The 25,587-nt window shown below is 47.3% G+C and overlaps 1 protein-coding gene across 1 annotated transcript in view; it reads left to right on the forward strand.

Annotated features, from left to right (window-relative positions):
• Nucleotides 1–552: 552 nt before the first annotated feature.
• Nucleotides 553–25,587, forward strand: part of RpLP1 (Ribosomal protein LP1) — a 60,534-nt gene continuing 35,499 nt past the window's right edge. The window contains exons 1-3 of the mRNA XM_075694758.1: nucleotides 553–757; nucleotides 845–905; nucleotides 23,992–24,132. Of these exons, the coding sequence (XP_075550873.1) occupies nucleotides 686–757; nucleotides 845–905; nucleotides 23,992–24,132 (274 nt within the window). The 5' untranslated portion in view covers nucleotides 553–685. The remainder of the gene's footprint in view (nucleotides 758–844; nucleotides 906–23,991; nucleotides 24,133–25,587) is intronic.

The raw sequence follows: 25,587 nt of genomic DNA on the forward strand, positions 1-25,587 counted from the left end.
GAATTATATCAGCTTACTTCAGACACGTGTTTTAATTTGTTTGCAATGTGAAGCCGTAACTGCTAACATTTCGAGTGACAGAAACTGTCGACGGGGACGAAACAAATGCAACAGGACGGACAACAATTATGAAGCGGCCTTGATTTGGAAAGCATATTAAGCGCCAGCGGACATGGACAGAAAAGAAAACGACAACACATTTGGAGACACACGCGTATTCTTTTTCTGCGCATCCAGCTGACGCGGTGAGCGTGCGTGATCAACGCGGCTGAATTAACTGCGACAAGAACGGTGTGTGGCACCACGCGAGTGGCACCAAAATTGAATACGCCCGCGCACTGAGCGCAATATCACGTGATGCGTTGAACGATTAGTTATTTCACAAAATAACAGTTAATACCTAAAAATACAATTATTGTTCTCTTAAATTTAGATGATTATTTAACTGTAATAATTTTTGAGGTGACAAATATGATTAAAAAGTGAGAATCATGGCGGCAGCGGCGGCAGCACTGAGCCATTGCGATCACCCGCGGTTTCCGGTAGAGACGGAGCAATTTCCTTTTCTGTTCGGACGCCATCACGGTAGAAGTGCATCGTTCTCCTCCGGGAGCTAAGGCTAATCCAGCAGCGTGCACTAAATATATCTGCCATCAACACCATTTGACAAGTCCATTAAGTAATCATGCCTTCCAACGATGAGCTTGCTTGCGTGTACGGCGCCCTGATTCTCCAAGACGATGAGATCGCCGTCACCGTAAGTAGCGCCGGGCGCGTGCTAGTCGCATGGCTTTCGTTGCAACATTTGGCCCTGATGTGACCTTCACTCGCTTATTCTGTTTAGGCTGAGAAGATCAGCACCATCCTGAAGGCTGCAGGCGTCGATGTCGAGCCGTACTGGCCAGGTAAGTCTCGTCAGAGCATGGTTTCTTAACGCATGACGGGCGGTTAGCAGCTTGCGTTGACTTCGAACGCACCTTCGCCGGCGTGCAAGCAATGGCAGCGCGCTAATAAAAAATAATTATTGCGAGTGCTGCCTGCACGTGAGGCACATGACGCTAATATCCATGCTGCGTCGAACTGCTATACTTCTGCCTGAAAAGGTTTATAACTGGCTGTCGTGTAGCAGTTACGGCTAACAAAGCCTTATATTTCGCTTGGCATAGTCATGACTTGCCGAAACGGATTTGCTACATCACCCGCCGCGCTGACGACTGTTTAATTATTCGCCGAGTAGGATGTCAGCGGTTCGATTCGGATGTGGCCGAGTGAGAGAACATTCGTGTATTGTGGCTTGGGTGCGCGTTTGATAACGTCACGTGGTATAAATTCGTAGCCGTAGCCCTTCCACTTTGAGTAGCCGCTTTGCGACGTTAAACACCTGTCATTCAAGACTGCCATTAGGAGTTTTATTGCATCGGTAGTATAGCCTGGCCTTAGTCGTGTATTTTTCTCAAATGCATCATTTCATTACTGGTGGTAACTAAGCAGTGTTGGTTGAATGCGTGTTGTACAAAAGCTGAGCCATCGGAGGCTAATTCGCAATGAATCTTATCAACATTGCTGAAGCGGAGAAGTGCACTTTAGCCCTGCATTGGGAAGTGGTAGTCTGTAATTGTATGCATTGCTGAGCAAGTTGTGTGATGTACTGCTGTGCCATTTTTGCAAGACATAAGCTTCAGTGTACCCCACGGCCAATTTCAGCGGCACTTTGTCTTTGCAATGTCTCCCAATTTAGCCACACCAGAGTGACCTGTTAAGGCCTGTTGGTGCCAGAGGGAGACTACAGAAATGGTTGCCAGGAAGCAGGCTGAGTGTTCATCACCTGACTGTGCCACAATGCCACCAACAAAACTGTTAGGTCTGTTCGATTCACCTGCACCACTGTGAATCCTTTCATGGCAAGGCATGGAAAGTTCATAAAAATGGCAGCTTAGGGCCTGTTTACGCTCGAGCCGTCCATTGCCACACCGCAGGCATACAAAAAATTGCACAAGTCTTCGATATGTGCCATTTCTTGCGCGACCGCACCCGTATTGTGGCGATGGGTGGCTCGACCGTAAACAGGCCCTTAGCTTCAGTGGTGCAAATGCAACGTGACACTGGAAAAAAATGCTGAGGTGCCGATGCAGTGCACACCTGATGTTTTGTTTGCCTAATGTGCACCGTCTGCAAGTTTGAGAGGTCCCACGATGCAGGTATGGTCGGTTTCTGATATTTCAACACACTGCATTGCATAGAAACAGAAGATGTGTGCAACAGGTTTTACAGGGTGTCTACCAGGTGGGAAAACCTGGAATTATCAGGGAATTTGGACCCATCTAGAAAAGTCGGGGAATTTGTCAAAAACCTGGCCAAGTCATGGAAACAATCTTAACCCTAGATCAAAGCTGATAAAGTCGCTCCCTTGGCTTCAACCTCGGTGAACGGCGGAGAAAAAGCGTAGGAAGACGGCAAGGCACAACTATGGTTTATAGACATCGTACAGTAAATGTAATGATTACACAACACAGCTCGTGCCATTAAAGTGTTTGCATGTCTTAGCTTGGCTTGAAATTATTCCAGTTAAGCCAAAGTTCGGCCATTGTGCTAGCCAGACGAACCTTCGTGGATATTTTAGTGCAGGACTCGGCATGCAGTCTGCCTGTTCCATGACTGCTGCTGCTTATAGGGTGGTGCGTGGCACGAGCACTGAAAGCACTCCTGCGAAGCCTCTGGCCGTTGAGCCGAACGTAAAAGTTTCTTTAAACGGTTTTGCAGTAAAGAAGTGTCACTAAAGCTGAAATTACTTGTGGCCTGAACACTGTAGCAACACACGGATCATTTTGTTCAGCATCAGCGTCTGCCGCGTTTTTCTGCCTGATGTTTCCCGCTTGTGACATCGCTAAGAAAATTCAACTTGGGAAGGACATAGTCGGCTATACAGTTTGTCATAATATTGCCCTGTACTTTCGAAACAGGCTGCTATCGAAGCTTGATGGTGTGTCACGTGGTTGTGGCTTCCCTGAACAAAATTGCGCAAAAAGAGCAAGTGGATATATTAGGTTCTGGCATCCAGCTGACGCCTGTGTAAAAACCTGCTACCTGACGTGATGTTTTTTAGGCCATACTCGTGCAAAAGATTTAGTAGCTTCATTCAGAAAAGCTACTGAGGAAATTGGTCCGGCGAAAATCCTACAAGTATCAGTGGACGGCCTGAACTTTGATTTAAGGTTGTTGAGGTCCCTGAAGGAGGAGCTTGCTGCATCGATGAGAGTTGGAATATTCTGGACATAGGGAGCTCTGGATTGCACGTTGTGAGCAGTGCATTTAAAACAACACAATGTGATGCCATGAGACATTGTGGTGTTCCTTCGCAGCTTATAAACCTTTTCAAGAATGTGCCTGCACATCAAACTGATCACATCAGCCACACGGGAAGCAGTCTTGCCACTGAAGTTCTGCTCAGTGAGGTGGCTAGAGAATAGAAATGTTATTGCGAGAACGCTTAAAGTTCTCCCAAACTTAGTCACATGTGTCGAGTGCTCAAAGAGAGTAAAAAAAAAACGACAAACATGCTGCAGGTATAACAATGTTGAGAAGGCTGTGGCTGACCAGATTCTGCCAGTTAAACTGGCCTTAATGCTCTCTATTGCTAAAGAACTCTAAGCTTTTCTAGCGGAGTTCCAGTCAGAAACCAGTGGTTCCTTTTCCTGCACCTGCACTGGATGGCCTATTGCGCTCACTGCTGGGTCGAATTGTTTCAAAAGAAACACTAAGCACTGCTGACGCACTGTCCTAATTGCTCAGGATCGACCTTGACAGTTCTGAGAACATGGTTTCTATAGCTGCCTTTGACATTGGTTTTGCCGCCAAAACTGGGCCTCGGAAGGTCGCCAAACCTCAGATTGCTATGGTGAGCTTTAAGAAAAGTGCATTTTTTTCATCAAAGCCTGTTCACAAAAGATAATGGAGAGGTTGCCATTAAAGGTCAGGTTGACGGGGGGGGGGGGGGGGGGGGAGTTACTTGTACCTAGTCAGTGCGAGCTGGCCAGAAGCGGCTAACCATTCCACTACAAGTGCTCGTAGAACACAGGTGGCTCACTGGCCTACAAGCAAAGAGGGCAGGTCGATCATATCTACAAGTGTGCTCAACCAGCTCTGTGCAAGCACACATGCGCGAATTTGACAAAGGAGCAGCTGTTGGAAACATTATGGCTTGAACTCTGCCCAAGTGCTCATAAAGAACCACTTATGGCTGTTTATAAATATTGTCCTTTGCCTTTTGCATGGCAATTCTGTGGAACGTGGCTTTTCGGTAAATAAGGAATGTCTCGTGGAGAACATAAAGGAAGAGTCCCTTGTAGCACTAGAGTTAGTCTACGATGGAGTGTCCGCTACAGGTGGTGTTGCAGCAGTTGATATGACAGACAAGATGGCCGACATGGTCCGTGGTGCTAAAATCCAATGGAAGGATAAATTGAAAGGGAAAAAACGAACAATTGGATGCGTCGGATGTCGACATGAGAAGGAAAAGAGCTGCTGCTCTTGTAAAGGAGCTTGAACTGAAGAGGCAAAAGGTCATCAATCATGCACAAGTTGAGGTTTCCTTGTTAAAGGAAATAATTGAGTCTTTTGGAAAGTAACACCACTGCCATAAGTTAAGTGAGTGTTCTGTGTTTGCAGGAATTGTTTTTAGTGGATTTATTGTAAAAGAATTCCAGCAGCCAAGGAAGGCTAATAAAACAGCGTGAGTTATAGAATTCTGCAATTGCCCTGTCTTTACCACTCAAGGCCTTGTTTTCAGTATGCCGAAATCTTGTTAAGCCGGCTTGTGGCTACTGATATCAGCCCACAAAATGAGGTCACTGGCAGGCTCTTCATAAATGCAGGGACATGTTTCACAAACACAAATGATAGGCTACAATTTTACTAGCTTGTTTGCTTCAGTCATAACCTGTGCGAGAACCCATAGCTTGCCTTCTTCCTCTTTTTATGTCTTAATACCACCCACAACTTTCATCACTAGCATGGTGATTTCTGAATGCAATCCTCAGCTGCATAACAGTCACGGAATACACTTAGAAGTGTGAGGGAAAACCTGGAGAAGTCAGGGAATTTGGAAAAAGTAATTTGGTGACACCCTGGTTTTAACTTTGCTTATGCCACTGTGCTGCATCTGCTGCACTGCTGCTTCACACCTGTATATTGGCACTGTCAGTGGGGAGGTCGCAGAAAAATGTATGGACCAGCCCTGCACCTTTGCTGAGCCTTTTGAAGGCAGTGCAGTATGCACTGCTGAAATATGGCAGGGTGGAGCACCTTTGGTCTATTGGTTCAGGGGGTGCAGGCGAATCGGAAGAGACCATTGGCAAGTTTGGAGCAGTGGATTACAAAAGAGTACCTTGTTCTGGTGTAGTGCAATGGCTCCAAATAAAGGATTGAAGGACTGAGCTAATAGGCTAGAAACTGTACCGAGCAGGTTAAATTCCATGTTGATGGGGGGACACCCCACTTAAATTTTCTTTTTTTATTTGTGTCTACAATTTAATCAAACTTCCATCACTTACGCATTTTGACATGCTGATTTCAAATATGCAATTGGTTTTCCCATGCAACAAGTACTTTTCAAAATATAAGCAATTCATGTTATTTTTTGTATGGACTAATTTGGAGGCAAGTTCTCTCACAATGCTGGCTGTTAATGAAGGAGACTGGCACATCAAAATGATGTTGAATGATCAGAGGTTGCAGTGCTACAAGAATGAATGTTCTAAACTGATTTATGCCAAAGTTACAGCATGTCATACTTTTGTAAGCAGAAGGCATTAGTAAGACCCTGGATAAATTACTTTTTCATTATGTCTGTAATGATACTTGTTCACATTATAGGCCTACTTCACTCCCAATTTGTCCAACTTTCTGACGAAAAAAGAATTATTGCAATAAGATAAGTAGAACTACAGATATTTTCACTTCAAAACTACACTACCATCAAAAATGTCGTTTTGAGAAAACGAGAAAACATTTTAGGACATGTTCGTGGTGATTACGGCAAATGCTTGAATACTAAATGGATCAAGGATGATGTAGGGGTCCAACGAGGCAAGAATGAATGTTTTTCACAAATTTGGACCAAAATTAGAGCATGTCAAAATTGTCAAAGTAAAAGCTAATGCAGCGGCCAGGAAATATTTTTATAAATTTTGTGTAATATTCATTCATATTCTAGGCCTACTTCACTCACCAATTCACTACTTTTCTGGCAAAGAAGTAATTGCTGCTGTAGGATAAGTATAACTGAATACGGTCGAACCCGACTATATCGAACCCGTTTACATCGAATTATTCCATATATCGAACAATTTCTGGACACGGTATAGTTACAATGAGTATATATAGCAAAAATTACGCATACATCGAACAAAACTAGTAGCGGCTCCCGATATATCGAACGTCAAGCGGCGGAAAGTGCCCCCGGAAGTTGGCTTTCCCTCGCGGTGACGGGAAAATCCGGCGGCGCGGCTCCATCCAACCGCTCTCCCTACGTGACCGCGCTACCTCGGAGCCGCCGACACCCCCCTACAAAAAATGATCCTGGCCCGCCCGCCCGCAGCGCTTGTTCATACAGCCAATCAGAAGCTCTTGTGCCCTCGTCGTGCAAGATGGCGAAAGTGCGAGTTGTCTCGCTGCTTATCTGATTCATTGTGTGCGCCTTCTCCCGCAGTGTTGCCGTGATGAAGCGGCAGAATTCGCCTTTCGTCGTGAAGCTCGAAATCATAAACCGGGTCGAACGCGGTGACAAGTCGGATGTCCCCGCAACGTACAAGATTCCGAGGTGCACTCTCGGCACGATCTTGAAGGGGGAAATTAGGGCTAAAGCGGCCTAACTCGCGACCCGGTGCCCGTAGTGCCCGTGGCGCCCGACGCGTACGCACGGCCGTGAACGAGTGGTTCATCCAAAATAGCTTCAGCCGTACCGACTTCCGGGTGCTCGGTGATGACTGTAAATTCTGATTAATGCGACGAAGCCGTTGTCGTTGTTGCCGAAGTTTGGAGCGAGCTGTCAGAATTTCCGGAAGCTGTTGACGAATCAACGGTGGACGAGTTTGTGAGCGCAAATGGTGTCGCGACCACGGGAGAGCCCGGAAACGAAGACTACATTGCCGACATCGTGCCGAGCACAAGTGAAAATGGGCACTACGAGGAAAGCAACGACCGTCTTTGGCCCACATCCTCCGAAGTGATTGGTGCGCTCGCACTAGTCCGGTGCTTCTGCGCGAATACGGAATGTTGCGGCCTCAGCTGCTCCGACTCCTTAGACAACGTGGGGAAGTGCGTGCCTCGCACGCAGCGAAATTGCCCAAGCAGAAGAAAATGCAGGACTATTTCGTGCGAAACTAAGCTAGTTTCATCAATAAAGGGATTTTATAAATGGTATGTGCTTTTATGACATCCAATTATTTAGCAGGCTTATATCGAATTATGCTCTATATCGAACTGATAGGCGTTTTTTTGCGAGTTCGATATAGCCGGGTTCGACTGTATATTGTTGCTCCAAGACTGACATCAGAAATGCTGCTTTTAGAAAACGGGCAAAAATATTTCCGTTTATTCACAGATCCCCCCGCCATTATATCTCAATATGAACCAGGGGAGTAGTGGGGATGCATGCTGTCATGTTGCTTTTTTTTACTGCCTTAGCAAGGCCAAGTGATGCTGCCCTTTTTTTGGTAGAACTTGTACTCTGCAGCAAGTCCTTTTCTTTTGCTCTACTGGACCCATTGGGTGTTATATTCATGTCCAGCTCTGCTAGCACTGCTGCAGCTGCATACTCGCCGGCATTAAGACACAGCACAGCTTCTGCAACAGCTGCCTGTACTGCAACAAGAGACCAGTGCTGCTCTTGTGCTAGCAAGCTCCAGATTAGAGTGCAGAGACTCATTTGAATTCTGAGTCCTTCCCCTTGGGCACCTCTGCAGCAGGCTCTTTTTTGACAAGCGCTGGTACACTGGCAAAAGAGCTGCAGCCACATCGCTAGGCAAGTTATATTTGTGCCTAGGCTCTGGCTCCTCTTGGGCCTTTGCTTCATTGTGGGGGCACCAAGACTGCTCACCAGCCAGGCACAGGGCATGGTTTGGACAACTGTCAGTGGAGGTCACATGATAAAAAGTTGCCATCACTGCGCGGCTCATGGCTTCCAGATCAACATGTGATTTCAGGGCTTGCAAATAGTAGACAGCCAACCTGTCAACCAGCTCATCTGTCAATCTCCCCTTGCCACCGAAGCTTCGTTTGTGTTTGTGTTACAGAAACCCTTGTGTTTCTGTAATAAGTTGCGGGGTGCAGTGCCCATGCATTTCCTCACATGGTTAACACAATCCTCCTTTTCTACTTCAAAGTATCCGTAAGCTTTCGCTTCTGTAATTGCATTGTATGTGCGGCTGTCACCGGCATCGCCGCGAGCCGCGGCTATCACACAGCCTGAGTTGGCACGAAGGATGCCGTCAGTCTGCAGATCGCTATCACCAGCATTGCTGCGAATCGCTTGCTGACCCGTTGGAAAGTTGTGCAATATACCACCGTTGTCGGATGCACCAGCACCGCGAGTCACTTGCTCATCGGTTCCCGGGCCGCACGATGTTGAACCGCTATCACCTCCATCGCCATTGTCGGGTGCCTTAGTGACGAAAGTCGCTTGCTCATCCATTGCAGTGTCCCGTGATGTCGTGCCCTTAGCACGCTTATTTTTTTTTGCTCGCTTTCGGCCGAACTGATACACAGTGTGGAACTTTTTCGCTCCTCCAGGCATGCTTGTCTGCTCGCTTTCGGCCGAACTGATACACAGTGTGGAACTTTTTCGCTCCTCCAGGCATGCTTGTCGTGGGGGGCGCGGTCGCAGCCAAAGACAAAATGGTGCCTCTACCATCCAATTTTTCCTGTCCAGTGCGCTAAGCCAATAACATGACGCCATCGTAGCCACGTGATCCTAACTGGCCAATCACGACTTTCAAGGCACACTTTTTCCCCCGTTTTACTTGTGAAGGCGGCGAGCGCAGGGTTGCTTACCGAGTGATAAAAAAAAGCCAATCGCGCGAGCTTTTCAACGATACCAAAATGGCCGCGGTTGAGCGAGCCATTCACGAGTTATAGGCAGCTGAAATAAGCGCAATTTGTCCACAATTTAAAGGGCTGTGGGTGTGCCAACGAATCTTCAAATCGCTGTTACACCATCAATACGAGGTATTTTTAAATAAAAAGTTGCAGGCAGGTGTGGGATGGTAGTAGGAACACAAAAATTACATTACAGAAAACTTGATTTTCGGGCAAATTTTCGGCTCCTAAGAGGCCGTGTCTCCCCTTGTTACCAGTAGTCAGGTGAAACTTGACAAGACAGGAAAGGCCCCATCCAGATGACTGAAGTGCGGCCGCCAATTGCTTCCGCAACTAAAGAAATGTTCCCACTCAAAAGTGCTGCCCAGTTCGAAGCACGGGCGATCATGTTCTTTTTCAGCGGGGTCACCGGCCATCCTGCTCGTGATGTGGGGGCTCATGTACATGCACCTTTGAGGCGCAAATGCTGCTGTCATCTAAAGGTGTATTCGACTATAGATGTGTTGCTTGACAGTCTCAGATTTTACGGTCCTGCGCTTTGAGATATTTGTCATGATGTCACTGACTCAATATTTGACGACACTAACGATAGGGCCACAAGAAAGTTAGTGTAAAAAGGCAGTGACATTGCATGCTCCTCACGTGACCAAAGACAGGAAACAACAATGTGGAAAGGTATTTGAGCTTTTGTGTGGAAATTGTTATTTAGTAGATATGCAACTAATTGTGTGCTGACTTGCTCAAGATATTGCAGTTATCTCAAAAGCTGCAGTTTTCTGCATTTAATGCTACTTTGACATTAGACAGGGAGTGGTGGCATGGTTGAATTAGCAATGGAAAAAGTGCAGACTGAAGTCATGGGCAACTTCATTGCAAAAGTTGGGGAAAAGCAGGCTGGTGAACAAGCAATTGACAACTACAGCGTGTATTCTAGGAACACTCGAGCAGAGATGTTGGTAAAATTCGTGGAAAGGAATGAGCTACAAAGAATGAACAGCTTTTTCAGGAAGCGTAGCAACAGAAAGTGGACCTGGAAAAGCCCTAATGGTGAAACAATAAATAAAATTGATTTCATGCTTTCTGCCAGTCCCAGCGTAGTGAAGGATGTAGAAGTGTTAGGTAGGATAAAGTGCAGTGGTCATAGGTTAGTGAGGGCTAGGGTTCACCTCAATTTGAAGAGAGAAAGGGTAAAATTGGTCATTAAGAAACAGGTCAACTAGACGCAGTAAGGGTAAACGCATGTCAATTCAGACTGGCTCTTTCAAACAAATTTGCAGCCTTAGAACAGAGATGAAGATAACATAGAGCCAATGAATGAAACCATAACTAGGCTGGATTCAGAAGCAGCAGTTGTAGTGGGAGGTAAGGCCCCAAGGCAACCAGTAGGTAAGCTCTCACAAGTGACAAAGGACCTAATAAAGAAACAACAAAGAATGAAAGTTTCCAACTCAAGAGATCAGATAAAATTTGCGGGACTGCCAAACTAATCAACAAGGAGAAAATAAAGGATGTTCAAAATTCTAATATGAGAAAGACTGAGGAAGCAGTAAAAAATGGATGCAGCCCGAAAACAGTGATAAGGAAACTAGGTATCGGACAAACCAAGATGTATGCACTGAAAGATAGACAGGGTCATATCATCAGCAATCTCGAAGATATACAGTAGACTGATTTTTCGGACCCTCTAGGGAACGCAAAAACGTGCGAAAATTCAGGCAGTCCGAAAAAATGAATGCATGCAAAAAAAAAAAAACTCACTTTTTCTTTTTTTATCGGATCTTGAGGTAAAGGGCGAAGTACCACGCTTCCGAAACCCTGCCAAAGCATCAGTGAAGTGGCTATAGAAACAGGCGTTCAAAAACTGTATGCAGCCGACTGCCGGTTTATTATGTACATGTGCATTGTCGGGCGGCCGGTGTTATTGCTGCATTGGCTTAAAGAACTTGTTGATTGTTGTTTGGACGGCGTTCCAGTTGCATGCGATTATATTCGCCTCGATCTGAGCAAGGGTCACGTCAGCACTGTACACCGATGAACGAGTCAACAGTGCACGCGTCAACTCGGCGCTTGTAGTCGGCTCAGGCACTGGCTCCTCATTTTCAACATCGGAGTCTTCTGAATCCCTCACAACCTGACAAACTATTTCCTCGTCAGTCAGTTCCGCGCAGAAGTCGAGCTCGTTGTCAGCGTCAACAAGTTATTTCCGTGGGTATGGAAACCCCAGCAGAGCGGAGGTCGTTGATCACGTCGTCCATTGACGCCGAACTCCTTGCTCACGCCAGCTTGGGATCGGCCGCTCACGACTTGCTTAATAATGGCAGCTTCTCCATCGTTAACCGACGGTACTGCTTTCTGCGCTTCGATGCCATCGGCGAGGACGACGAAGACGGAGTGGGGGCCATCGAAGGCAAGCGAAATCCTCAAGTTGCGAACAGTGGAGCTCGCTGACGAGCGTCGAAGCACCTAGGCCTAGCGTCGCAGAGCACACTTGAACAGCACAACAACACACCACGCTAGCCAAAACGCGGCCGGCGTAAACAAACGAAATGGCGCCGCTCCGGAGGCGGAAGTGCGCGGATAAACATTGCCAGCGTGGCCAGACCAAATCGGTGTGTGACGGCTAGATTCGGCTAGTTGTGGTTCAAAGCGGTGATATGCTTCGGCTGCAAGTCGATTTTCTCCGCAAGGGCGCTGCGTGAGGAGCCAAAGGAGCTTCCGTCGCGTCAAAAAGTCCGGAAAATTGGACGGCGGGGGGTTCGAGTGTCCGAAACTTCAGATGTCCTTATACATTGATTCTATGGGGCTCGTTGGCGGTGCCGCGAAGACGTCCGAAATATCAGGCATGTCCGAAAATTTGGACGTCCGAAAATTCAGTCGTTGACTGTAGTAAAAGCTGCGGAAGAATTCTATACTGACCTGTACATTACCCAAAGCAGCCATGATACCTCCATTCAAAGTACCGTATTTACTCGCATAATGATTGCACTCCCGTAATGATCGCACCCCTAAATTTCGTCATCGAAATTCGATTTTTTTTATTTCCCGTGTAATGATCGCACCCCGAACTTGCTGCAGCAATATGTCGTGTGCCAAGTCTAGCTAATAATGATCGCGTTTACCATCTGTCGAATCCCACGCGAACGACTCAAGACAAACCAGGTGGTCTGCACGCACCAAACATTCTTAAGTAGATGCCCCATTTCATTCCTTTCGTCACTTTCCGCACTTCCATGACAAAAAAAAAGCTACAACCAAACTTGCCTTTATTATATGTAGGCTTTATAATGGTTGTGCTTAACAACAAAAAAGGCGCCCTTCGATTCTTCTTGTCTGCGCTCGTGGCCACGCAACAAATCGCGAGCGGCAACGATAGTAGCCACATTTGCACTGATACGTTAGAAGTGTACCCTATTCATACGCCGACGCTTGTAAGATATTTGCCCACCCATAGCGGAAACGTGCTGTATTAGGATAGTAGTGAAGACAAATGCCGCAGTTTCCGCAGTATGCCCGCCATGTGTTTCTATGTCACTGGCAGCTAAGCGCGCCCATCTGTGTGTGTCCCCTCAAAGTGGACATGGCTACGTTATTACCGCAAACGTGCCGATATTAACAATATTATTCATTACTGATACGGAAGACACTGTTTCAATGCACGTAATGTACTCGCGAGAAGAAAAAAAAAATAGCGTTCAGTGCGTTCGGCATGGCGTTCGGCTTGCTCCGCCGGCCGCCATCTTTGTTTTGGTGTCCCGCACTACATACAACGGCAGCCGCCTATTTGTTGACCTGTTGCCATCCCGCAGCAAATGCGCGATGAAAAAAATTTTTTCTTGCGGGAAATTTAACTCGCGTAATGATCGCACCCATGAATTTGTGTCAACTTTTCTTGACAAAAAAGTGAGATCATTATGCGAATAAATACGGTAGTAATGAACAGGTAATACCGGCAATCTCGAAGGTCTAGTAAAGGCAGCGGAACAATTCTATACTGACCTGTATAGTGCCCAAAGCAGCCACAATACCTCCATTCAAAGTAGTAATGAACAGGTTAGAGAGGTTCCTTCTACAACTAGCGATGAAGTTAAAAGGGCCTTTAAAGACATGAAACGGGAAAAAGCGGCGGGAGCAGATGGACTACCCGTCGATTTAAGCAAAGATGGGAGAGACATAATGCTTGAAAAACCAGCGGCCCTTTCTACGAACTGCCTATCAACTTCAAGGGTACCAGAGAATGGGGGGGGGGGGGTGATTCTGCAAGAGTCCGCCTAGTGGTCTGTCCATTTCGGCCGCTGCTGATTGACTAGGGCCGCTCGTCTCCTCTCTCGTGCAGCTGCATCCAATCAGCAGCAGCCGAAATGGACAGGCTACTAGGTGGACTCTTACAGTATGCCTCCCCCTGGAAAAATGCCAACATTACACTAACCCACAAAAAGGGAGACGTTAAAGAATTGAAAAATTCTAGGCCCATTAGCTTACTTCCAATGTTATGTAAAATATGCACCAAGATAATCTCCTATAAAATAAGAGCAACACTGAATTTCAGCTAACAAAGAGAGCAGGCAGGTTTCAGGAAGGGAAGCTCTACAATGGCTCACATCCATGTCATCAATCAGGTAATCAAGAAACCTGCAGAGCATAAGCCAGGCCCCGCACACTCTCAAGTTCGACAAATGGCCACAGAGGGCGAAAAATCAATCGAAGCGAGTTTCAGCGTAAGCGCGCAAGTGGAGCTACTGTAATGTGGTCGCATACTTTAATTCGTGCTTTCTCTCCTAGGGGCGCTAAACATGCTGAATTTTTTACTTTACACAAACCGTTAACATTAACAATCGAGGTGTCTAAGGATGTTTTTTTAGCTCGGGCAAATGTGCAGTTGATTTAAAGCTGTTTTCTCGCCCTACGAACTCATAAATTAATTTTTTTCGGGCACTTTTAGTGCGTTTTCAGTTAAACCATTTTGATACAATGTAGATTAGGCATTGCATATACCGAAACGCGTCGTTGCCAAAAATCGATCTTTTTTGCGATTTTCGCGATCTGATCCCCACGTCCCCCCTTAAACGGCGTGAGCTGTGTTGTTTCTTGCACCGCCGTGTTGTAAGCAAAAGTTACATACGGCAGGACCGCGTCCCACGTCTTGTGCTTGACGTCGACGTACACGGTCTTCCACTCTTAGTCAGAATGCCGCTCTGTGCTGCCGACGCTCCGCGGGGCACCTCTGTCGGGCGCCGGAGAAACTATTGCGCAGGTGCAGTGAGAGCCGCAGGCGGGGCTTCGCGCGTCGTCTATTACAGTGCGCCCTGTACTGCGTTAAAGTGGACTTCGAATTTGCACTGCCCCTGCAGAACGCCGATCGGAGAAATGTTTCTGAATAAACAAAAGACTGCTGGGAAGCCTATCAGCTGCTTTTATCCCGTTGCAGCAACCGTAGCAAAGTTTCCTGCGTGCCTGGTGAAGTTGAAACCCACAAATAAGCATACCGGGGAGAAAATGCGCGCCGCGTAATGTTTGAAGCTTTATGCTACTGCTTCAGCACTACGATTCGCCAATATTTTTAATTTTTGGCGTCTTGCTGAGTAGCTGGTAATAAGTGTTAGCAGACGACTGCTGTTGTCTGCTGAAATCGCGGCGCAACGAAAATTAATCGGAGCAGAATAGTAATAGTGGAGGTGGAGCTACATTTTCAGTCTCCTATTTTACCTTCCCACAGATAGAGGTAGACGGCCAGGTAGACTCATCAGCGAATGAAAACAATCCCTAAGGTTTACCAGAACCTCAGTCTTCAGCTTTGCATGGCTTTAAGTAGTTGCTGAGAGGATATTTATTAAGGCAATAGCGTTTAATTGTTCCTACTAGCGTCCGTCCGTTACACTTTAGGTCACGTGACCTTAATATTACGTGACACCACAGTGCAGCGGGTCGTGGTGTCACATGATCCCTCTGCCACGCTTGTGCCAACTGCTCTTCTCATCTGTCACGAAATGAATTCAAGCGCAGCAAATTCAACTCAGTGGAATGAGTCACAAACGGCTTTCACCTTCCCGCAGTTAATAAACATCTGTGCCTCCAAAGAATTTTACAGTTCACAGGTGGCCGCAGGAAAATATGCCGTACTGTGTTCCCACTAAGTTCAAAGTATGTGGCTGGCGTATTGAAGCAGGACATCTTGAATTGGGTATGTGGAGAATGTGGACAATACTGAGGGCCTAGTAAACCTTAGGGATTGTTTTCCAACGCTGATAAGTCTACCTGGCCGTCTACCTCTATCTGTGGGAACCTGGGAAGGTAACATAGGAGACTGAAAATGTAGCTCCACCTCCACTATTACTATTCCGCTCCGATTAATTTTCGTTGTGCCGAGATTTCAGCAGACTACAGCAGTCGTCTGCTAACACTTATTACCAGCCACTCAGCAAGACGCCAAAAATTAAAAATATTGGCGGATCGTAGTGCTGCAGAAGTAGTATAAAGCTTCGAATATTACGCGGCGCGCATTTTCTCCCCGGTATGCTTATTTGTGTGTTTCAACTTCACCAGGCATGTAGGAAACTTTGCTACGGTTCCTGCAACAGGATAAAAGCAGCTGATAGGCTTCTCAGCAGTCTTTTGTTTATTCAGAAACGTTTCTCCGATCGGCGTTCTGCGGAGGCAGTGCAAATTTGAAGCCCACTTCAACGCAGTACAGGGCGCACTGTAGCAGACTACGCGCGAAGCCCCGCCTGCGGCTTCACTGCACCTGCGCAATAGTTTCTCCGGCGCCTGACAAGAGGCGCCCCGCGGAGTGCCGGCAGCACGGAGCAGCATTCTAAGAGTGGACGACCGTGTACATTGCTAGCATATCGGCGAGGGTCTTGTTCAGGCGCTCCGTCAGACCATTCGTCTGCGGGTGGTAGGCAGTTGTCCTCCTGTGGCTTGTATTGTATGGCTGTACTGCAGAATGGCTTGGGTGAGCTCTACTGTAAACGCTGTTCCTCTGTCGGTGATGAGGATTTCTGGGGCACCATGTCGCAGCAGAATGTTCTCGGAAGAAAAATTTCGCCACTTCGGCTGCGCTGCCTTTCGGTAAAGCTTTAGTTTCAGCGAAGCGGGTGAGATAGTCTGTCGCCACGATGATCCACTTATTTCCGCATGTTGACGTTGGAAACGGTCCCAACAAGTCCATCATGATCTGCTGAAAAGGTCGATAAGGAGGCTTGATTGGCTGTAGTAATCCTGCTGACCTTGTCGGTGGTGTCTTGTGTCGCTAACAATCTCTGCATGTCTTGACGTAACGGGCGATGTCGGCAGTCAGACGCGGCCAATAATACCTTTCCTGTAGTCTCGACGGCGTTCGGGAGAATCCGAGGTGCCCGGCGGTTGCATCGTCATGTAGGGCGTACAGTATTTCTGGACGCAGCGCTGACAGAACAACAAGAAGGTAGCTGGCGCGGACTGGTTCTTCATTACGAGCAGGTTGTTTTGTAAGGTGAACGAAGACAATCCGCAGTTAAAAGCCCTAGGTACTACGTTGGTGTTCCCTTCCAAATACTCAACGAGGCCTTTTAGCTCCGGGTCTGCTCGTTGCCGTTTAGTGAAGTCTTCTGCGCTTATTATTCCAAGGAAGGCATCGTCTTTCGGCGGGGGATCGATGGAGGCACGTAATAGGCAGTCAGCGTCAGTGTTTTCATCCGGACTTGTAGATTACCGTGACGTCATATTCTTGCAGTCTGAGGCTCCACCTCGCCAAACGTCCTGAAGGTTCCTTTAAGTTGGCTAGCTAACACAACGCGTGATGGTCGCTGACGACTTTGAATGGCCTGCATATAGGTAAGGGCGGAATTTTGCTGTAGCCTAAATGATGGCGAGGCATTCCTTTTCAGTTGTAGAATAATTGCCTCCCGCTTTTGACAGCGACCGGCTAGCATAAGATATCAACCGTTCATGTCAGTCTTTCTTCTGGACTAGGACGGCACCGAGGCCTAGGCTACTGTACTGGCGTCAGTGTGGATTTCGGTATCGACGTCTTCGTCGAAATGTGCAAGTACCGGCAGTGACTGCATGCGTCGTTTTAGTTCTTGAAATGCGTCGGCCTGTGGCGTTTGCCATTTGAACTTGACATCAGATTTGGTTAGATGTGTTGGCGGCTCAGCGATGCGTGAAAAGTCTTTGACAAAGCGCCTGTAGTAGGCACACATGCCAAGGAATCTACGCACTGCCTTTTTGTCGATGGGCTTCGGGAACTTTGCTATGGCAGCTGTTTTCCGCGGGTCGGGGCGTACTCCGGATTTGCTGATGACGTGGCCTAGGAACAAAAGCTCATCGTAAGCGAAGTGGCACTTTTCTGGCTTCAGAGTGAGCCCTGATGATTTTATGGCCTCGAGTACTGTCGCAAGCCGCCTAAGGTGATCGCCGAAATTTCCGGCGAAGATGACGACGTCATCCAAGTAAACAAGACAGGTCTGCCACTTCAATCCTGCTAACACCGTGTCCATGACGCGCTGGAACGTTGCAGGCGCCGAGCACAATCCGAATGGCGTGACCTTGAACTCGTAGAGGCCATCTGGCGTGATGAAGGCGGTCTTTCCGCGATCTCTTTTGTCGACTTCTATTTGCCAATAGCCAGACTTGAGGTCCACCGACGAGAAGTATTTAGCGTTGCAGAGCCGATCAAATGCGCCGTCTATCTGTGGAAGAGGGTATAAGTCTTTCTTCATGATCTTGTTCAGTCGACGATAATCGAACGCAGAAACTTAGGGTTCCGTCCTTTTTTTTCTTCACCAGCACAACAGGAGATGCCCACGGGCTTTTCGACGGCTGGATGATGTCGTCGCGGAGCATTTCGTCGACTTGTTGCCTAACAGCTTCATGTTCTCGCGTCGAAACTCTGTAGGGGCTCTGGCGTTGTTGAGCGCACTCCTCGGTGATTATGCGATGCTTTGCGACTGGTGTCTGTCGTATACTTGAGGACGTCGAGAAGCAGCTTTCGTATCGTCGGAGAAGACTTCTGAGCTTCTTGCTTAATCATGGGGAGACTTGGACTTGGATTAATGTTGTAGTCTGGTTGGGGAACCATGGTCATCGGCGTAGATGCGGCAGAATCCGAGAGGACAAACGCATTACTAGTTTCCAGAATTTCCTCTATCTGCGCGATCGTCGCGCCCTTGTTGATGTGCTTGAACTCCTGGCTGAAGTTTGTCAGCAACACTTCAGTTTTCCCTCCGTGCAGTCGAGCGATCCCTCTTGCGACGCAAATTTCACGGTCGAGCAGCAGACGTTGGCCACCCTCGATGATGCCTTCTACGTCGGCAGGTGTTTCAGTGCCGACGGAAATAATAAGGCTGGAGCGCGGCGGGATGCTCACTTGATCTTCGAGCACACTCAAGGCGTGGTGACTGACAGCTCTCCGGCGGTATCGCTTGATCGTGTGACAGCGTTATCGATTTCAGGTCGATGACTGCGCCATGTTGATTCAGGAAGTCCATGCCGAGAATGACGTCTCGTGAACACTGTTGGAGGACAACGAAGGGGGCAGGGTAAGTCCGGTCATGAACGGTAATTCTTGCCGTGCAGATTCCAGTCAGCGTAATTAGGTGTCCTCCAGCGGTGCGAATTTGAGCGCCTTCCCATGCACTTAACCTTCTTCAGCTGGCCGGCGATGTGTCCACTCATGACGGAGTAATCGGCCCCTGTGTTGATTAAGGCGGTGATGCATGGCCATCGAGAAGCACGTCGAGGTCGGTGGTTCTTTGTCTGGCGTTGCAGTTGGGTCTTGGCGTCGGATCATGGCTGTGTCGCATTGAACTGTGGCTGGTATGGGACGTCGTCCTTTGTCGTCATATTCTTTGCTTTCACACTTTGTCGGGATGGCGACGTGTCATTGCCATCGAGGTAGTTTCGGCGGCGTCGGAGAATTTTCGTCAGTTCGACGAACAGCAACCGCACCTCCATCGGTTGCTGCTTTTAGTTTTCCGGATATGGGCTCGCTGACCAGCCCCGGGCTAGGCCAGTGTATGGACAGCGTTGCAGCGACAGGTAGCGGCCTTGTGACAGCAAACGGGACAGTCGTTGAGAGTCGCACTGAGTGGCAAATAGGTAATCGGCGATGTCACGTGGGCGCTCCCCAAGCTGTGGACGCGCCGCGTGGACGGCGAACCCTCTGTCCCAAGTCGCGGTATGGGCATCCGCTGTACACATGGCCGGCTTCTCCGCAGTTATAGCAGAGCGGGCGGTGGTCGGGGGCTCACCAAATGTCCGTCTTCCTCGCGTAGCGGCGCTGGGCGACGGAATTGCGGCGTCATAGGGCCCTGGTGGGGTCGTGGGGGGGGGGGCAGCTTAGGTCATAGCTTGCGGCTGCTGTGATTCTGCTTGCAGCTCAGGAACTCCAAGCGATCGCTCAGGCTCATCTTTGACGATTTCGGCGATTGAGGCTACTTGAGGCTGCGAACTGGGGTACAACTTCTGCAGCTCTTCCTGTACAACCGCTCTGATAGTCTCGCACAGATCGTCGGTGGCCAGTGATTGAATTCCTGCTTAATTGGTAGAGGCCGTGCGGCGGTTGAATTGCCGGTTCCGCATTTCGAGTGTCTTCTCGATGCTGGTGGCCTCGCGAAGGAACTCTTCTACGGTCTTCGGTGGGCTTCTTATCATTGCACCGAAAAGTTCTTCCTTCACACCCCGCATGAGAAGGTGGACTTTCTTCTCCTCGGGCATATCGGGGTCGGCGTGGCAGAACAGACGGTTCATTTCTTCCGTGAATATGGCAACATTCTCGTTAGGTAGCTGCACTCGGGTGTCCAGCATGGCTTCTGCCCTTTCCTTGCGCAGTGTGCTCGTAAAGGTGCGCGGGAAGCCGCTCCGGAACAGGTCCCATGTTGTCAAGGTCTACTCCCGGTTCTCAAACCACGTTCTGGCGGCATCTTCTAAGGCAAAGTATACATGCCGCAGCTTGTCGTCGGAGTCCCAGTTGTTGAAAGCCGTGATTCGTTTGTAGGTCTCCAGCCAGGATTCCGGGTCTTCAGTCGCTGCTTCATGGAAGGTCGGTGGGTCCCGAGGTTGTTGTAGGACAATGGGGGACGCTGGGGCAGCCATTGGGGTTCTTTTGACCATGATCTTCTTTGTCGTCTCAGGTAGAAGTCCGTGCTCTGGGGGCAGTCCTTGCAGTCTGCGGCTAGCACGCTGGTCTTGGGGGATGTTGGTTTTGTCTTCGGGCTTGGATTGCGGCTTTGCGGGGGCGTTCGGTACATGAACGCACTAGCACCTCCACCAGATGTCACGTGGTAGTGACGGTTGAGAAGGCAGCAAAACTGTGATTAACGAAATGAGCGTTTTATTGGGCGAACTTGTGCCCTCAAAAACATGCTATACTCAAAGAAGGATGGTAGCGGCGAACACGATCGGCGGTCGTCGAAAATCTGATGAGCGGGTCGAGCGCGTCGGCTTTTATACATCTGTTGTCTAATGTTCCAGAGCAATCGCTGGGACCCGCGTGCCTTCCACAAAGTTCCACATTATTCGCGTCACGCACACATGCAATCAGATAACACAAGTTACAGTGAAAGACAGTGGATGGAACCATCGATAACATTCCAGGAACTTCTTTTACATGCAGGCGCGTCCTGCGCTGTGCGATGACATTTGTTAGGCGGCGAGAAGTGGTCGCCCGATGAAGATAAAGTACACGTGTCAATATTGTGTGTGAACAGTACACTCATTAATGCCAAGAAAAATGACAACTATGAGAGAGATCAGGAACGTCTTGGCTTTTTCATCATGCTCCTGTTGAAGCGAGATCCTTCATTCTCTACATTATGGGAAGTGCTGAAGGACGGTCCTTCTCTTGTTTAGCCATGGGGAGGCTTCAGTAGAAAGAGGTTTCAATTTAAACAAGCAGATCACGGTTGGAAATATGGGAGGGCTCTCGTATATTTCTCAACAAATCAGCCGCGAGGCCGTGAAAACCCATGATGGGCCGCTTAACGTTCCACTGTCTAAAGAACTGAAGGCATCAGTGTGCCAAGCTTGGCAGAAGTATGCTGTGTACATGGATGAATGGAAGAAATGGTGCAACTGGTGAATTCGAAAAGAACTTGAGCTCGAGTGGATACAAGAAAAGACTAAGCTCCAGAAAACTGAAGTGCTTGCTGAAATCAACAGATCACTTTTAGGAAGACACCCGACACAAAGAGTGACATGACTTATCTAGTCGAGGCCGACCGTTTCTGTCACACTAATACTCCTTGACATTTGCCTATTTACAACCTTGAAATTTCCTCGGTTCCTCAGCCAAATATTCTTACGAACCCTGCATACAGCATCTAAAGTTCTTTATGAGGTGGGTATAATGGCCGGTCCTTTATGCACTGACGAAGCGAATAGCTCTCAGTTCGTATAATTGAGCACCAGTCTAGCTTGAGACACCGTGATGCAGACAGTAGTTAAATTTTTCTCTTCCAGACAGCTTAAGCGGCCCTCTAGTGCCTCGAGTATACCATATGCATTTCGATTAGCACTGTAAAGAACTGCTTCATGGTTTCAATTCGAAGTTGTAGTGAACCAACAATGCGTGCCTTGCCATAACGACAGTTGGTTGCTTCCATTGCAGCAGGTGTCTGCCATATTGCCGATAAAGGCTGCTGCAGGCCACTCTGAAATATTTCATCACTTTTAATGGCTCAGCATCTATTCGTGTGCAGTCTGGTCCTGGCTACTCCTCAGAATCTTTTATCTCCTTAAAAAATCTTTATCTCCTGCACGCGAACTGATGGAGGGTTAGCACACAAAAAAAGAAAGGCCAAGACTGTGTTGCGACACTTCCATTAGGTTGTTTCAATCGGAAATAGATTTTTTTTTATAATTGATTGCCCCACTAGGCTGATGAGTGTTCTTGTTTGCTGCATTCTGCGCATGTTCTGTTTGTCTATATATGCCCACCGGCTGCCGTCCATGTCGTCTGTGTTCTCTTCCGCTGTCCCAATCTTTATTTGCAGTCAATATGATATGCAGTAAACACCAACTAGGCCAAACTGAAGTTCTTAACCACCATGAACAGTGCTTTTTCTGGGTGGCTGTTTAGCAGAACGTTTGAAGTAGTAGCAGATTTTTCATACAGAATGCGTGCTTAGCTGTTCCTTTTACGCATTACTATAGTGCCCACATTTGAGTAGAGCAACGTGCCAGAAAAATAAGTTTGAGGAAAGGTTTGCGGGCTGTATATACTTAATATAAACTTGACACCAAATACTAAGATGGCTCTTCAGCTTAAAACTAAATGTCTTCCATAGCTAAATTCTAAATGAATGTGAAGTTTGGGGCAAAGCATCATACAAAATTTCCCATGCTGAATTTGAAGACTTTTTTTTTTTTATCCAAAGCTTATGGGCAGACACGGTGCACCTCTGCTTTGAAACATATTACTGTCGACAGTCATCGTGAGGTTAGTTCTGCCAATTTTATGGACAGGCATGGCACACCTCTGCATCACCAAAGCAGTAGACACTGCAACTCTACATAGCTTACAGTCCTATTCGCATATTTTCACGATTCACACTGTTTCGAAAAAATTCGCCGATGATTATGATATTGCTTAATGCGAAATTTGAGCACAGCTGTATACGTGTTTTCATTATACGTTATATTGAGGCAAATAATTTGAGACAGTCTGATTGCAGAAAATGCGATCTGTGGGTCAAGCGCGTCGGCTTTTATAGATGACTCGTTAAGGGTTCCAGTGTAATCGCTGGCACCGTGGGCCTTCCAGAAAGTACTACACAATTTGAATCGCACATACAACTAGGTTACAAAACAATCGAAACCAGTGCAAACGAGAGCTGACGCAAGCAGACAGTAGCACAAAACAATGGGCCGGGCAGGTCCATATAAACCCAGTTATCTGTGCACACGTCACCGGAGGGGCCACTATGGAAAGTATGACTGGCTCCCCGAATATTGTATTTACCATATTCTAACGGATACCCAATTTTTATAACTAGCAAAAGAACACTTCTGCACTTCTTGCAAAGAGAAACAAAAATGTTCTAAATATATTACTGTATAGAATTCATGCGCACTTTATGCCCACCGTTGCTTTTGGAGGGCTTTTTATTGCTGTTACTGGACAACTCGTGGTCTTCCAAGCCAGTGATTGCGTCTGATATGTTTCTTGGTTACTAATAAATTATAATGAATTGGATGGGAGTCCCCATTGTCCCTTTGTGCAGCGTTGAACGCAAGTCTTCATAATGCCAGAAACATTTGACGTAGCTCTTTTGCCACTAGCCTCGCATGTAAAACAACCTCTTGACTGGGCTTTCATAATGAAAGCAATGCATTATTGTGTCTGGTACGGTGGCCTTGCCCTTTCCAGCTTGGCTAAGTAAAAAGAATACTCACTAGTGTGGAGGTGTTGCCAGCTTGTGTTAATAGTAAAGGTAGCTCTGACAATATTGTTGCTAGAACAAAATGTGATTTCATTTTTATATCTTACTAACCACTGACAATTTTTGGTCCCCCCCCCTTATTTATTTATATTTTTTATTTATTTATTTACACATGCTGCAGCCCAACAATATAGGGCTAGAGCTGGAGTGGGAACATTATACATTACACATAAAAACACATACACAAAGAGAAATGTAAAAAAAAAATCGCTTTGCATGTTAGCGAAGTGCTTACCGGTGCTATAAAATCTTTTGGTGATAATGAACGAACGTTACCGGTTGGAGAATTCCAAAGCTCTGTTGTATGTACATGGAAAAAAAACTATTTGAATGTGTTAGTATGAGCATAACACATTAATCATAACACATAAATATAGAGAGAGATGGAGAAACTGCCCATTAGAATGGAATACAGTAATCTGGAAGGGCTGTTGGTCGGCCACCTATGATAGTTACGTGATTTTGGTGATCACCCGTGCAGGCCTCTTTGCAAAAGCGCTGGAAGGGCTGGACCTGAAGGGCCTCATCTCCAACGTTGGCTCTGGTGTGGGCTCTGGACCAGCAGCGGCCGCGGCACCAGTGGCAGCAGCGGCTGCCCCTGCAGCAGGTGGTGGCAAGGCCGGTGAGTGTCACATTAAAATGGCCACGGTCGAAGATGCGGATAGTTGGTGTGACACAGGATTTGGGCTATTGTAGTTGGTGTGACGCGGGAATTATTTGGGCTATTGTATTATAAGTCAACCAAAGAAAACTTGGCACGTTTTAAGTATTACTACTGTGCCATGTATACATAACTATGAGTGAGAAAAAAAATACAAGTCCACGATGGCGTAATGGCACTAAATTTTCAGCAGAAAATGTTTAATGGCAGCTAAGCACGCATTTTCTCTGAATAATCCACCTGTTACCCCAAAATTAAGTTTTCGGAGTGCTTCCCGTTGAGGCTGCTTTAATGAATTCTTTAGTTGCATGAAGGTCCTGAAACCTTAGGCAAATGACAAGCTTTCGTTGCACCCTGAATAGTTTACTATAATAGCTTTTCTAGGGACCAGTGTTTCATTTCCAAAGAGGCATGTCGTGACGCAAGGTGGTCACGTAATGAACATGGTACAGTGGGCTGTTTTGGTGCTCACTGCTGCGTCCTCTGTGCTGCTGCTTGTTGGCAGCCTCTTGTACAGGCCCCACCTGACAATGCAAATCATCTCCTACAGCTGTCGTGGGTGGCAAGGAGTAAAGAATTCTTTCTTGAAGAAACTGGCCTTGTGGGGCTGCACAGAGTCGGGCAGGGTACAAAAGAATGACCAAGGTTAACAGTAGTATGAGGGGTTCTCACATATACCTGTATTTCATGAGTTGTTTACAGCACTGCCGAATGTATGACGCGGCATATAGTCCCTGGTGTAACTGGGATTTTTTGGTGGCATCAGAGCTTTATCTTTGCTTGGTACAAGCATTAAGCTGGGAAGGCTTAGGAGTAAGGATCAACAGTGAATATCTCGGCAACCTTTGGTTTGCTGATGACATTGTTCTATTCAGTAATACTGCAGACAGGTTACAACAAATGAATGGGGACCTTAACAGAGAGAGTGCAGGAGTAGGGTTGTAGATTAATATGCAGAAGACAAAAATAATCATGAATAGGCAGGCAAGTGAACAAGAGTTCAGGATCGCCAGTCAGCCACTATAGTCTGTGAAGGGAGTATGTTTACTTAGGCCAATTAATCAGCCTTGGGAGCTATGCAGAGGGGGAAGGCAGCTGGGGAGGGTCAGGTAACAGCAGATTTGTTGAAGGATGGTGGGCAGATTGTTCTAGAGAAACTGGCCACCCTGTATACGCAATGCCTCAATACTTCGAGCATACCGGAATCTTCGAAAAACGCTAACATGATCCTAATCCATAAGAAAGGGGACGCCAAAGACTTGAAAAATTATAGACCGATCCGCTTACTGCCCGTTGCCTACAAAGTATTTACTAAGGTAATTGCAAATAGAATCAGGAACACTTTAGACTTCTGTCAACCAAAGGACCAGGCAGGATTCCGTAAAGGCTACTCAACAATAGACCATATTCACACTA

This window comes from Dermacentor variabilis, chromosome 6 (assembly GCF_050947875.1).
Source record: "Dermacentor variabilis isolate Ectoservices chromosome 6, ASM5094787v1, whole genome shotgun sequence".
In the NCBI taxonomy this organism is placed as follows: Eukaryota; Metazoa; Arthropoda; class Arachnida; order Ixodida; family Ixodidae; genus Dermacentor; species Dermacentor variabilis.